Source organism: Mesocricetus auratus, unplaced genomic scaffold (genome assembly GCF_017639785.1).
Source record: "Mesocricetus auratus isolate SY011 unplaced genomic scaffold, BCM_Maur_2.0 Super-Scaffold_100021, whole genome shotgun sequence".
Classification (NCBI taxonomy): Eukaryota; Metazoa; Chordata; class Mammalia; order Rodentia; family Cricetidae; genus Mesocricetus; species Mesocricetus auratus.
Window position 1 is genome coordinate 7,153,314 of NW_024429202.1, and position 14,453 is coordinate 7,167,766.

The window sequence follows — 14,453 nt, forward strand, 5'->3', positions numbered from 1 at the left end:
CGCAGCCACCGCTCGGCCCGGGCGCAGCGCGCAGGCGGTGGCGAAGAGACGCCGAGCGGGCCGAGTGCGGCCGAGCAGAGCCGGAGCCGGAGCGGGGCCGCAGGAGCCGGGCCGGGTGTGGACCGGCCGAGATGCCCTATAAACTGAAGAAGGATAAGGTGAGCGTGGCCTTTGCCCTTGCGCCTCCGCCGCGGGGCCTGCGCGGAGCTCTGGGAGGGGCCCGAGGCAGGCCCGGGACAGCCTCAGACTGACCCTCCGGTCCGGCCCCCCCGCAGCACTCCCGGGGCCGGCCCCTGGGCCGCGCGGCTGGCAGCACCCCCAGCCCGTGCAGCAGCCGGGACAGCTCTCCTTCTTCGCCCCGGACAGATTCCCCCCACCTATCCCTCTTCCCTTCCTCTTTGCTGCTACCCCTGGCCCCCTCCGGATCTGCTCCACTCCCAGCTCACTCCCTTGCTTTTTCTCCCCGCCTTCCTGTGTCCCCGAAACCCCACGGGTTTGGGACAGTCCTCGTCTAAGACTGCATCTTCCTCCAGTGCTACCCCACCCCCGCCCTGTACAGCCCCTTCCCTCCTCTCCTCACTAGCCTATAGCCGGCCTCTCCACAGTTCTGAACAGTCCCTTCTCCCTCCACGACAAGCCCCTGACCTAGAACCGCTCTGCTTTCTCTCTCCTCCGCCCAAATCTGGCCTAGGCCCCTCCCTCGAGTCTTCCTTTACACACAAACTTGTAAGCAGGACTGAGCCCTTCTGTTGATGGAACCCCAGAACGTCCGTGCTGGAAGGGAGCTTTTTGAGCCCATGCGTTATAGTCCCTAGTGGTACAGATGAGGAGACTGAGGCCGAGTCCAGGGAAGGGACTTGTCCAAGGTCACACATCCTGCTGGAGGCCCAGCTGCAACAGCAGCTCTCCCGACTTGGAGGGTTCTTCTGTGCAAATGCCTAACGGGCATCCTCTGGCTTCCATGTTCACCCTAAACCAACAGGCTCCTCCCCTTATCCCTTAGGATAACCTTTGCATTTCCTTGTTTTGCACCAGTGCTGAATTTCTCCCCTTCTTGATTTCCATTAAAGCAGGAATCTGCCCGGATCTGTTTAGTTTTCTTACTGTGCAGCCCAGCCACCCCTGGACATTCATACTTTGTCAATAATGCCCTGACACAGGCCATTTCTTTATTTGCACAGAGATCAAACCTAGGGTCGTGCACATTGCTGAGCATGTGCAGTACCACTGAGCTGCAGTACCACTGAGCTACACTCCCAGCCCCGCAGGCCATTGGTTGATGCTGCCTTCTTCGGTCTGCATAATGCCTTCATCTGCTCCTCATCCCTGCCGTTTCCTACCCTTTGTTTCCTGCTGTTGCTGAGATCTGACTCAGAGGTTGGTTTCTCTGAGGTACAGACTTACCCAGGGATGCTAGGATACCAGCTCCAGCCTCCCCCAGCTTCCCTTCTCTTGGGGCCGGCTCTGGCCTGGTAGTGTCACTGGTCCATCCTCCTGAAGACCCACCCCAGAGGTCGATTGCATTCATCGTCCCCCTGCCACCTCACCGTGTCAATCAAACGCTTTACCCTGGGGCTGCTGTGGATTTGCCAGATCGCTCTGATTATGGGTTGTCCCCGTAACGTCTCAGATCCTGAGATTTAGAGAATAGAGCTGCTGATGGCACCCTAGGTGCTGAACCTCCGAGGTGGTGCGTCCTACCCAGTCCTGTCCTTGGGAGTGGGTTTGCCAAGACGGTTTGGGTCATTCGCTTGTAGAAACTGTACATTCAAGACAGCTAAGCTGGAAACTGACGGGTGTGGAGTTGAGGGAGCAGTCGGGTTCTTGTCCGTCTGTAGTTTTTCCGACTGTGGATCAGGTCCTGTCCCATCTGTAGAAAGCCTTTGCCTACCGGAGGATTGAGAAATAGAGCAGACATTGTTAGGCTCCCGTAGGCCATGCGTGACTGGGATGCATGGAAGCCTTTATGAGATTTAATCTCCTACACTGGCTTTCTTAAAGTTCTGAGGGGGAGAGAGACGACAGTGTGACTGAGGTGTACCAGGGTGGAGGCAGGGGGTGGAGGCTCCTCACTGCTCCTCCATCCCCTGTCCCCATTCTCCCTGTCCTAGCTGTCCTCCACTGCTTCCTCTGCGACACTGTCCTGAGCCTTCACTTACAGACTTTCTGTGTTCAGCCCTGTCTGCGAATGAATTGTAGACAAGTCTTGTCTTCCTCCTTGAGGTAATAACTGAACTGTTGAGGCTTGGCATCTCCCTGCACACAGTAGGTGTGCTGACTCAGTCTTTGTGGAGATTTGCACCATTTTCTTCTGAGGTTGGATTTAGGTCTTTTATTCTCTTGCATGAAGTATCCTGCTCCCTCCTGCTAACTTATTCATGATAATAGACTTAATCAACATTGGGAGTTTATGTGCCAGGCACTGGGCTAAGGGAAGTGGCTCTATTGTTGTGAGTATAGTGAGGCCCAGAGGCTAGTTACCTCCCCACTCTCACATAACTGGTAAGAGTTGAGCTCCAACACAGCTGGCTCTAAACCCCAGTGCCTCACATCACGCGACAGCTGGGCCGGGCCACAGTGTGTGCGATTCACCTGTTCCTCAGCGGGCTTGTGGCCCTGTCCCCTACACCCACTCACGCCCACACGCCAAGGCAGCTGAAATCAGGCACATTCCCTGAGATGTTTCTCAGACATCGTGCTGAGTGCCATAGGGTGGGTGGTGTGGACAAGAAAAATCAGCAGCGGGCAATCAAGTAGAGAGAGCAGATTTGAGTGAAGACAGGTCAGCTTTGGTGGAGGGCTCGTGTCTGTGTGTGCTGTCCGTCACTTTGCCGTGGTGTCATGGCTGCATCTTTTTTTTTTCTTTTCCTCTACTACTTGCCTTGAGCAATTGGCAAGAGTCAGTGTGGCCAGCCCTGTGAGTAGGCACTGGGAGAGTGCTACCCAAGGAAGCCCCTTCCCCTTGCACAGAGCCCCAAGCTGTTCCCCATCCGAGAATGGTTTTCCCTCTCCACCCCCAGAAAGCCTTCCCCCTGTTCCAGCCCACACAGAACTCTCTTCTCCCTGAGATCCGTTTGCCCCCATAGTCACAATCATTTGATTTAGCACTTGTTACTGAGGGGCTTGGCTGCTGTTGAATTGCAGACTCTCAGAGCTGGAAGTGATTTCCAAGGTCCTCCAACCCAGCTCTCATCTAAGACTTGATTCCTTGTGCAGCACGTCTTAGAGGAGGTCATCCAGCCTCTGCTCAAACGCTCACCTTTCAGCTTCACTGGGCAATCCGTTTCCATACGACACTGTGAGAAAATCCACCCTTGTTGGCCCCAGTCTGTCCTCGGTCGGTGTCAGCCCATTTCTCTTGTTCCTCTGGGCCCTGGAGGACACGTTGTGTCTTTAGTCCACGTGGCAGCCCTTCCTCTGCTGGTTAAGCTTCGTCTGGCTCCCCCACCCTTCTCCTTCTATTCCCTTCCATTGTTAACTACCCTGGTTCCTGCAGCTGTTGCACTTCAGGCTGAGCTTTAGAATACACTGCTGGAATGGGCTGCTTTTCCCTTTGCAAGTCAGGATTTCTTATTGCCCCTTCCACAGGCTCATGCTCATGACTAGACCAGACCCACGAGCTGGGTTCTGTGGGGGCCAAGTACTCCACATAGGTCTGTGAAGTGAGTGGAAGTTCCCAAGACCTGCCGTGGCCGCCACCGCATTGATTTGTGTTGAGCCTGCAGTCAGAGCTACATCCTCAAGTCTTTCACGTTCTCCCCATCCTGTCCCTGTGTGGTTGCTTTTGTTTTGGCCCAGAGCATGGGAAGAGATGCTGGACAGGCCAGGGCTCTGAGCCAGTTGCCAGGTTCCCAAGGGAACCTTTAGATTGGTGCTCACAGTTTGTTAACAATTCAGGACCTCACCTCCATCTCTAGCCCCACTGCTTGTTGCCTGAGCCGCTCCTGGGCGGAGCCCTTCAGAAGGTTAGCACCCTGTTAAATACCTACAGCACCCTCTTTTGAGTGCTGCCCATGACATCTAAACAAAAGCCTCTGGGTCTTTCTGGATGGCCCTGAGGGGAGAGAGCTGATTTCTGTTCTAACATGGAAGCCTTTGGCAGGTCTGACCAGGCTGCCCAGCTCTTTTTTTTTTTTTTTTTTTTTTTTTTTTTTGGTTTTTTGAGACAGGGTTTCTCTGTGGCTTTGGAGGCTGTCCTGGAACTCGCTCTGTAGACCAGGCTGGCCTCGAACTCACAGAGATCCGCCTGCCTCTGCCTCCCGAGTGCTGGGATTAAAGGCGTGCGCCACTAACGCCTGGCCCCAGCTCGTTTTTCATTGATGCTATTCCAGTAAGCATCTCACCTTAGTTCTTCCTGACTGAGGGCTTCCTAACCCTACCGTGTTCATTCACCAGCCTGGTGAGGAGACAGATGGAGACTGCTGTCACGCTCAATCATTACAGTGAGGCTGGCGTCCTAACCAGAGTCTAAACCTTAGAGGAGCTGGGTCTCCTTTGTGTGTCCCGGGTCAACATAGTAGGATTTTGAAAATTTATTTTTGGTTTTTCAAGACAGGGTTTCTCTGTGTAGCTCTAGCTGCCCAGGAACTTGCTTTGTAGACCAGGCTGACCTTGAACTCAGATATCTACCTGCCTCTGCCTCCTGAGTTCTGGGAAGAAAGGCGTGCACCGCCATGCCGGGCTGACACAGTAGGATTTAACTGAATCAGTTGGGTAGTGCACAGTTAGAACAAAGACCTGCTCAGAGATACATCTCAGTGGTAGAGTGTTTGCTAACGTAGACGAGGTTTGATCCCCAGTACTAAAAAATAAAATACCAAGATTTTAGAGTTCAGGCAAGGCCTCTCCTTTCTCTTGGTCTCTGCTAACTGTAATTCCATCTTCTTCCAGCAGGAACCTCCCAAGCTTGCCAAAGGCACAGCCAAGCCCAGCAGCTCGAGCAAAGATGGTGGAGGAGAGAACACAGATGAGGTAAAAGATTTAGGCATAGCCCTGGTTTCAGTATAAGTGCTACAGCTCCTTGATAGCTCGGGGCTGGGGTCTGAGGGGATAGTTACACAGGCAGAGGCTTCTACAGCCTACACGGGGCAGCAAATCTCAACTGATTTTGGGCAGGAATTGGCTGGTATGGAACAAATAAGTACTCTAATTCTTTCAAATTCCTTAGATTCTCATGGAAGTTGTTTCCTGCCTGTACTTTTTAGTGTTGCTAACTCCTTTCTCAGTGACTGGGGGTATGGCGCATGATTAGTATGCTTAAGGCCTTGGGTTTAATTTCCAGTATGCTCAAGTGTATGCTGTGAGGATGTCTTTCTTAAAGTAAAAACCAGGGAAAGTAGTGAGGTCCATTTAGGCATGTCTGTAAACTCATCATTTGGGAAGTTGATGACCCCAAGTTTGGAGCTAGACTGCGAGACATAATAAGACCCTGACTCAAAAAGGGGCTGGGAGGGGGGGGCGGGAGATTTGTGGTCCTGGAGAAAAGGGGAAAAGTCCACAAATGCTTCATGGAATGACACGTTACTTTGGTATGGATCTGGGTGGGGCAGGACTGGGGAGTAGCTGGTGTCCCCGAGTTGGGCAGGGCTGGGTCCACTGCTGTTGGTCTCAGTGTGACCAAAGGACAGTCATGAACAGAGGTGAGCACAGCTCAGCAGTCTAGGGCTATAAAGCAATAAACAGGCGAGCAAGATAGCCAGAGAGTAGAGGGGCTTGGGGAAGTTCAGGGGTGTCCTTGAACATCTGGGGACAGCCAGTGGCTGCCTTGTTTGCTGAACAGTGAATGTGGGAACTGCTGTCAGTCTCTCTGCCTTTTCCTTCCTGCTCTTCGCTGCTCTAAACTGTCCAGGAAGCAGAAGTCTTAGTTACTGGTTGGTCTTGGGTCTTCCCTGAGAAAGGAGATTGACAAGTGTTTGTGGTTAACTATGGATTTAGATTTTCCAGGCTCCTTGCTGTTCCTGTCCCCTCTAAAGAGATCTGATGAATGCTTGCATTGGTGACCATTGTTTTAGGACTTGCAAAGTAATCAGGAGAAATAGGCTAGGTTTCTTGCCCGATTTGCAGACCACAACAGAGTAGTGACCCCTTCCCTACGTTTGCACAGTAATCTGCACTCTCTGCACTGGTCCTTGTCCCCAGACATCGTAACCATTTGTTCCCACCTGGCTGTGAACTGAGGGGAAGAGCTGTGTGGTGTCGTGTGTCACCCACCTCATACCTGTCCTCTCACTGTGGGTCCTAGCAGGTGTGTCGGGGACACACCCTCTAGATCTTGATGGGACCCACTGGGAAAACAGTTGAGAGTTAGTGATCAGTATTAAAACTGCCAGAGACTCAGAGCCAGGCCTTAAAGGGACAGGAAGAACACTTAGAGGCCCTCCCCTCCCTCTATCTCACTAACACTCTTCTAGTTATTAGGCGCCCTGGTCATTATCTGCCTAGAGAGGCCTGCCTCGACCACTGACCTCCGTCCCCAGGGCATGACTAGGGCCCGGTGAGTTGCTGCTTGGCCTTCAGTCCCTTGGCTGCACTTTTTCTGGTGAGCTCACTGCGTATTGGTAAGGAGGCTTCTGGAGGGTCTTGCTTGCCTGGCCCGGTGTGGACACCCACGTGCGAGTGAAGAGTGGTCTAGAGAGTGAGTGAGACGTCGCTCACAGAATGGGAATGAAGTCAGGACGGCTAAGGCGGCGGCTGTGGTTTCTCCAGGTCGTTAGGAGGCTCTGCTCAGGGACATGGCGTGTCTCGGTACCTCTGGAATTGGAGGGTGTCACAGTCACCCTGGGCTCTATTTTATGAAAAGCCTTCCGGGCTTATCTAATGAGATAGCCACAGGAGTTTTTCTTCATGACTTTTAGAAGATGCTCTTGTATGGATGGCAGACAGATGCCGAGAAAGTTGGGGACCAGGTTGGGAGGCCATGGTCTTCTTTTTTCTTTTTTTCTCTTTATATATTTTTTATTTTTATGTGTATGGATATTTTGCATACATTTATGTCTGTGTACAAGGGACATGTCTAGTATCTGTGGAAGCCAGGAGAGGGGCATCAGGTCCCCCAACAGGAGTTGGAGGTGGTTGTGAGCAGCTCTGTGGGTGCTGGGCATCAAACCTGGGTCCTCTGAACAGCTGCCAGTGCTCTGAACTGCTGGATCGCCATCTCTTAGCCCCGAGACCGCGGTTTTAAAATACCATTCCCATCTCTCCCTTGCCCTTTTTTCTAGTGTAGAATTTTGAGCTTTTCTGACCAAACTCTTAACTATGTTAAACATTTGCCAGAAAGTATTTTTCACTTAATCCTAATAATTGTAGCAGCTAACATTTTCTTTATTGAGCAATTATTTTGTAGTAGTTTTCCAAAGCAGCCGAACTGATTACCATATATAGGTGGCCTTGGACAGCAGAAGTTAATTTCCCTACAGTTATGGAGGCTAGAAGTCTGAAGTCAGGGTAGCATAAAAGACACGACCTGAGATCTTTTTTTTTAAGTTATTTTAAATTTCTGTGTGTGTCTATGTGCACATGTGTATAGGTACTTGCAGAGTCCAGAAGGAAGTGTTAGGTCCCTGTAGCATCCCCATAGCTGGAGTTCTAAGCTGCTGTGAACTACTGTTGTAGGTGCTGGGAACTGAACTCTGGTTCCTCTGCGAGAGCCTTTGAGACATCTTCCCAGCCTCTGAGGTTCTCTTATTTAGAATTTAAAAATTTGGGACAGGATGGTTGTACTCCCTTTAACCCAGTGATTGGAAGGCAGGGGCAGATCTCTGTGAGTTCAAGACTAGCCTGGTCTACATTTGTTTGTTTGGTTTTGTTTAGTGTATGTGTGAGTGTGCCAAGATATACCAGTGGAGGCCAGAGCATGGTTCTCTGTCCACCATGTAGACCCAGGGATTGAACCGGGGTCATCAGGCGCAGTGGCAGGTGCCCTTTACTCGCTGAACCACCTCATCGGTGTCTTATTTAAATTTAAAATGTTTTCAGTTTACTTTCATTTTTGTGTATCTGTGTGTGTGTGGTGTGTGCACATGCGAGTAGATGTCTGAGGCTGACGTCAGACGGCCTTCATTTGCTCCTCATCTCTGTTGTGCTGTCTTATTCAATCTCCGTGACCCCGATACTTTGAGTCAGACTAGCCAGCTAGCCTAGGGCAGTGGTTCTTTACCTGGGGGTCTCAACCCCTTTGGGGTCAAATGACCCTTTCACAGGATCTCAAACCGCATATCCAGCATGTCAGATATTTACATGAGGATTTTTTTTTTTTTTTTTTTTTTGGTTTTTCGAGACAGGGTTTCTCTGTGGCTTTGGAGGCTGTCCTGGAACTTGCTCTTGTAAACCAGGCTGACCTCAAACTCATAGAGATTCGCCTGCGTCTGCCTCTGGAGTGCTAGGATTAAAGGCGTGGGCCAGGCTGCATTAGGATTCTTTTTTTTTTTTTTTTTTGGTTTTACGAGACAGGGGCATTAGGATTCTTAACTGTAACAAAATCACAGTTACGAAGTAGCAACGAAATAATTTTGTTGTTGGAGGTCACCACAACATAAGGAGCTGTGTTAAAGGGTTGCAGCATTAGAAGGGTTGAGAACCACTGGTCTAGGGCTTCTGTCTGTGCTTCTGGTTCCTGGGGATTGCAGGTGTGCTCTGGGGAATCGCAAACCATCCACCACAATTACACAGCGAGCACGATGCTGTGTGAGCACCATTGCGCCAGCCCTGTCCTAAGGCTCAGGAAAGGTTTGTTCTGTGCCTCTGCTGGCTTACGACCGCCCTTGCGTCACCTCAGGTCCTCCCCTTACCCTCACACAGCATTCTCCCCGTGTCCTCCTAGGAGGACACAGATCCTTAGGGATGTCCTATCCCACCCAGTAACGCTCGTTTCCACTTGCTTATGTGTATCTGTAAAGACCCTGTTAGTAAAGTCAAAGATTTAGGGTAGACACAGGTTTGGGGGGACACTGCTCAACTGGCATGCTGTACCAGACACTAATGCTTTGCTTGCACATTTAACTGTCACTGCGTTCCCCTAGAATCACCTCTATTTTACAGATGAACAAATGGCAGAGCTGGGATTCATAGGCTAAATAAAGCACCGTCTCTGAGAGTCTAAAAGAGGATCCCAGGGTGGAAGGGGCTTTGAGAGGCCAGGTGAGGCTCTCGGTGTCCTGCCTCTGCATTTAAGGCTCTTTTCCGTCTGAATTGGAAAAGATGGATTCTTGAGCTGGCTTGTTCTGGGTGCAGGGATGCAGGGGTGCAGGAAGACACAGCCCTGGTTTTATAATCTTCTTCTTTCCTCTTTCCAGTACTGGGGACTGAACCAGGGTGTCGCTTAAGCAAAGTATGTGTTTACCATTGAGCTGTACCCTCAGCCAAGCTCTACTTCAAAACCAATTTGAGTTGGGTGTGGTGACCCACAACAATAATCCAAGCACTCCAGACGAAGAAGCAGGCCGATCTCTGTGAGTTCAAGGCTAGCATGGTCTACATTGTTGGTTCCAGGCCAGCCAGGGCTACACAGAGAGATTCTGTCCCAAAACAAAACAAAATAAAAACATCCCACCAGGCTAGGTAGTGGTGACCGCACACCTTTAATCCCAGCACTTGGGAAGCAGAGGCAGTTGGATCTCTGTGAGCTCAAGGTCAGCCTGGTCTACAGAGCGAGTTCCAGGACAGCCTTCAAAGCTACACAGAGAAACCCTGTCTTTATAATGTCTCCGCCCTCATGGGTGGATAGCTTTGTGGGCTTCACTCCTACATGTCTTAAAACAAAAAAACAAAAAAACAAAAAAAAAAAAACAAGAAAGGGGCTGGAGAGATGGCTCAGAGGTTAAGAGCACTGACTGCTCTTCCAGAGGCCCTGAGTTCAATTCCCAGCAACCACATGGTGGCTCACAACCATCTGTAATGAGGTCTGGTGCCCTCTTCTGGCTTGTGGCCATACATGCAGATAGAATACTGTATACATAATAAATAAGTAAATCTTTTAAAAAAAAAGTTTACTCAGGGGGCAGAGGCAGGCGGATCTCTGTGAGTTCGAGGCCAGCCTGGTCTACAAAGTGAGTTCCAGGACAGCCTCCAAAGCCACAGAGAAACCCTGTCTCGAAAAACCAAAAAGAAAAAAAAAAAACAAGAAAACCAAAACCTCACCAAAGTCTACTTTGAGCCAGGTGTGCTCATTCATGCCCGTATCCTAGCACTTGGAAGGTTGAGGCAGGATGATTGCTGTGAATTCAGGGCTAACCTGGTCTACACACTAAAGGTCCAGGACAGCTTGGGCTATAATATGAGAGACGCTGTTTGCAAACAACATAAAATTAATTTTGGAATCTCCCACAGTTAAAATCCAACATCCATAGCGATTCTGAGCTGGCCTCACTTGGTTCTAGCGTCTGCCCTGGTTACTGTCCCTGTGGAAGTCATCGTCTAAAACAGCGGGCTCCCCTGTAATGTGGCCTCCTGCGTGCAGCTGCACTGCTCTGGACTTGCTGTGGTCTCCTCTCTCTTTTTCTACTAACTCACATCTATCCTTTAAGAGCTGCATTAGACGCACCCGTTGGGGGACTGAAGAGATGGATCAGTGGTTAGGAGCCCTGCAGATCCTGCAGAGGACCAGAGTTAGAATCTTAGCACCTATGTGGGGCGTCTCCAGCTGCACATAAATACATCCCATAATTTAAAAATCAATCTTTTTTTTAAGTCGTCTCTTGAGAGATGTCTTCCATAATTCCTGCAGGCAACGGTAACCCACTCCTCCGTGTTTCCACAGCCTTTGTGGTCTCCTCTGGCATTTCCCTTGTACTATCAGCTGCTTCTGTGGCTGCCCCACCTACCAGTCTCTGAGCTCATTGAAGGCCGGGGCCGTGTCCTAGTCACCTTTTCCTCTTTAATGCTTGGCAGGGTGTCTAGAGAAGAAAGGGAGGATGGGAGAATTGAACAGGACTAGATGGAGCCCCGGATGTGACTGTGGGACAGGGTGCCTTTGCAGCCCTTGGGCTTTTGTTTGCTTTTTGTGTGTGTGTGTGTGTGTGTGTTTGTTTTGTTTCTGGTTTTTTTTTTTTTCTTTTTCTTTTTTTTTTTTTTGAGACAGGGTTTCTCTGTCCTGGAACTCGATCTATAGACCACACTGGCCTCAAACTCACAGAGATCCACCTACCTCTGCCTCGTGAGTGCTGTGATTAAAAGTGTGTGCCACCACTGCCTGGCCTGCTTTTTTTTTTTTTTTTTTTTTTTTTTGGTTTCTCGAGACAGGGTTTCCCTGTGGCTTTGGAGGCTGTCCTGGAACTCGCTTGGTAGTCCAGGCTGGTCTCGAACTCACAGAGATCCGCCTGCCTCTGCCTCCCGAGTGCTGGGATTAAAGGCGTGAGCCACCAACGCCCGGCTGGCCTGCTTTTTTTGTATACACTTATTTGTGTATTTATTGTGTGTCTGCACAGCTGTCATGGGACAGCTTGGTGGGAGTGGATTCTGTCCTTGTAGCATTTGGGTGCTGGGGATTGACCTCCGGTGTCAGTCTTGGGGACAGGTGCCTTAGCCATGTCACTTGTTAATCGTGTTTCGCACCAATTTTGCTGTGCAGTTCAGCTTTGATTCAACCTGCAGTGATAGTTTCGATTTTGTTTCTTGAGTGCTGGAGTTATGGGTGTGAACCACCGTGCTTGGTTCTATCTATGCATTTTGCAGTTAATTTTAAGATAAGGCCTTGCTATGTAATCCAGACTGATCTCAAACTCTGGATCTTTCTGTCTTAGCCTCCTGCATAGCTAAGAGTAGAGCTATACACCACTTTGTCCAGCTTCTTTTTCTGCTAACTTTATGTCCCATCTTTCTGTCAGAATACTTTTTGTTGTTTGTTTTTTGTTTTGTTTTTTCAAGACAGGGTTTCTCTGTGTAACACCCATGCCTATCGTGGAACTTACTTTGAAGACCAGGCTGGCCTTGAACTCACAGAGATCTGCCTGCCTCTGCCTCCCAAATGCCGGGACTAAAGGTGTGCACCACCACCATCCGGCTACAATACTAAAATCCAGTAGTGAGGGCTAGGGATGTAGGTCAGCTTGGAGAGTGCTTGCCTTGCACAAAGCCCTGGGGTCTGTGTCCAGTGGCACATAAAGGCTGAGGCGGAGTTTGCTCTTGGGAGGTGGAGGCAGGAGGCCAGGGCAGGCTTCCTGGATGGGTGTAGATGGTGCTTAGAGAGTCTTTCGGGTCTCCATGGAGTCTCAGAAGGACTGGACAGGACACAGAACAGCCGGGGGGGGGGCAGAATGATGACTGGCTTGCCTTTGTCAACTGCCCTCCCGGTGGCTGCAGTTCCAGAGGGGCTTGCTTGCCTTGTACCTACCCAAGGACAGTGGAGAGACACCCACACATTTGCTTTCTGACAAGCATGTGAAGGCTAGACCAACAGGAGATGGCTCCCTGGGCCCTGGCCATCAGGGACTTTACTAGATGGGCTGACTGTCTCAGATGCTTCCTGAATTTGGGGGGCCTACCAGTGGTCCTTCCAAAGTAGAACTGGTTCAGTAGGTAAGCACTTGCACACAAGCACAGAGCTCCAGCCTTAGAACCATGTAAAGGTGGATGAGTGCACACACTGGTGATGCCAGTGAACGTACGGCCAACCAGGAGGAGGGGCCAGAGTTCTCGGCCGCTCACAGGCCGTCTCGCCTGGCTTATGCACCAGTGAAGAAGAGCCCCTGCCTCACACAAGACGGATGGCGACAGCATCTGACATCCACATGCACAGTGACCACAAGTACTCACACACATGAACATGTACCCACGTGTCACACATATACGTACACAAACACTAACAAAACCCGCAGTCCTGGGTGAGATGAAGCTGACTTCCCGGCTGCTTTCCAGTCACGCCAGCATTCGGCAGTGCAGTCTCACTGTCGAAGGGCCGCTCGGCATCAAATGGTCTTGTTTTTTGTTTTTCAAGACAGGGTTTCTCTGTGTATTCTGTGTTCCTGGCTGTCCTGGAACTTCCTCTGTAGATCAGGCTGGCCTTAAACTCAGAGTGACACCATGACATTTTATTTTATTTTTTTAGTGATTTATCTATTTATCTCTGTACATTGGTGTTTTGCCTGCATGTATGTCTGTGTGAAGAGTCAGGTCCCCTGAAAATGGAGTTACAGACAGGTGTGAGCTGCCACGTGGGTTCTGGGAACTGAATCCAGGTCCTCTTGAAGACCAGCGAGTGCTCTTAACCACGAGTCATTTTTCTAGCCCTGTACATTTTATTTTTAATCCATGCAACTCTGTGTTCTCTTGAAACCTTACTTGGACAGAGGTTGGAAAATTACTGATCTAGCTAGCTTTTTTTATCTTTTCTATGAGATAGGGTCTCCCTGTGTAGCTCTAGATGGGACTTGCTATGTAGACCAGGCTGACCTCAAACTCACAGACATCCTCCTGCCCTGAGTGCTGGAACTAATGGTGTGTGCCACCACGACTGGCTGATGTAGCTAACCTCCCTTCCTGTCTCCTACTCTGCTGCTGCTATGCAGAGCATGCTCTAAGACAGTGATTCTCAACCTTCGACTTGGATTACAGATGTTGTGACTCTCTACTATAAAAAGTTCCTCATGTTGTGGTGACCCCTAACCACTGCTCTAAGGACTTCTTTGGAGATAAGGGACCTGCAGAGAGAGGCCTGCAGGAGAAGCCTGCAGGGAGAGGCCTACACGAGGAGGTTTGGTTCAGCCAAATATCCACGATGATAGAGACTACTTTAGGGAGTACCCAGAGGGATACAAACCAGGGCCCTGGTTTTCAAGAGATTCATTGTCACTGGGCATTGGTGGCGCATGCCTTTAATCCTAGCACTTGGTAGGTAGAGGCAGGCGGATCTCTGTGAGTTCGAGATCACCCTGGTCTACAAAGAGCTAGTTCCAGGACAGCCTCCAAAGCCACAGAGAAAGTCACTCTGTCTCAAAAAACTAAATTAAAAAACAAAAAAAAACAAAAAAACCAGAAATTCATTGTCTAGTCCACTGGTTCTCAACATGTGAATCTCAACCCTCTGGGGACTTAGAACAACCCTTTTGCAGGTGTCACATATCAGATATCCTGCAGATATTTACATTATGATTCATAACAGTAGCAGTAGCAAAAATATAGTTATGAAACTGCAGTGAAAATAATTTCATGTTTGGGGGTGACCACAACATGAGGAACTGTATTAAAGGGTCTCAGCATTAGGAAGGCTGAGAACTGCTGATCTAGTAGAAGGAAATGACACATAAAAAGACTAAGGAAGGCCGGGCGTTGGTGGCGCACGCCTTTAATCCCAGCACTCGGGAGGCAGAGGCAGGCGGATCTCTGTGAGTTCGAGGCCAGCCTGGTCTACAAGAGCTAGTTCCAGGACAGCCTCCAAAGCCACAGAGAAACCCTGTCTCGAAAAACCAAAAAAAAAAAAAAAAAAAAAAGAAAAAAAAAAAAAGACTAAGGAAGAGTTATCC

General features: G+C 49.9%; 1 protein-coding gene across 2 annotated transcripts in view; it reads left to right on the forward strand.

Annotated features, from left to right (window-relative positions):
- The window catches only part of Ppp2r5d (protein phosphatase 2 regulatory subunit B'delta), a 23,605-nt gene continuing 9,152 nt past the window's right edge, over positions 1 to 14,453 (forward strand). The window contains exons 1-2 of one of the 2 annotated variants that reach the window (XM_005072358.4): positions 1 to 158; positions 4,894 to 4,971. In XM_005072358.4, the coding sequence (XP_005072415.1) occupies positions 132 to 158; positions 4,894 to 4,971 (105 nt within the window). In that variant the 5' untranslated portion in view covers positions 1 to 131. Of the gene's footprint in view, positions 159 to 4,890; positions 4,972 to 14,453 lie in introns of both variants that reach the window. The other variant, XM_005072359.4, reaches the window with a different exon arrangement.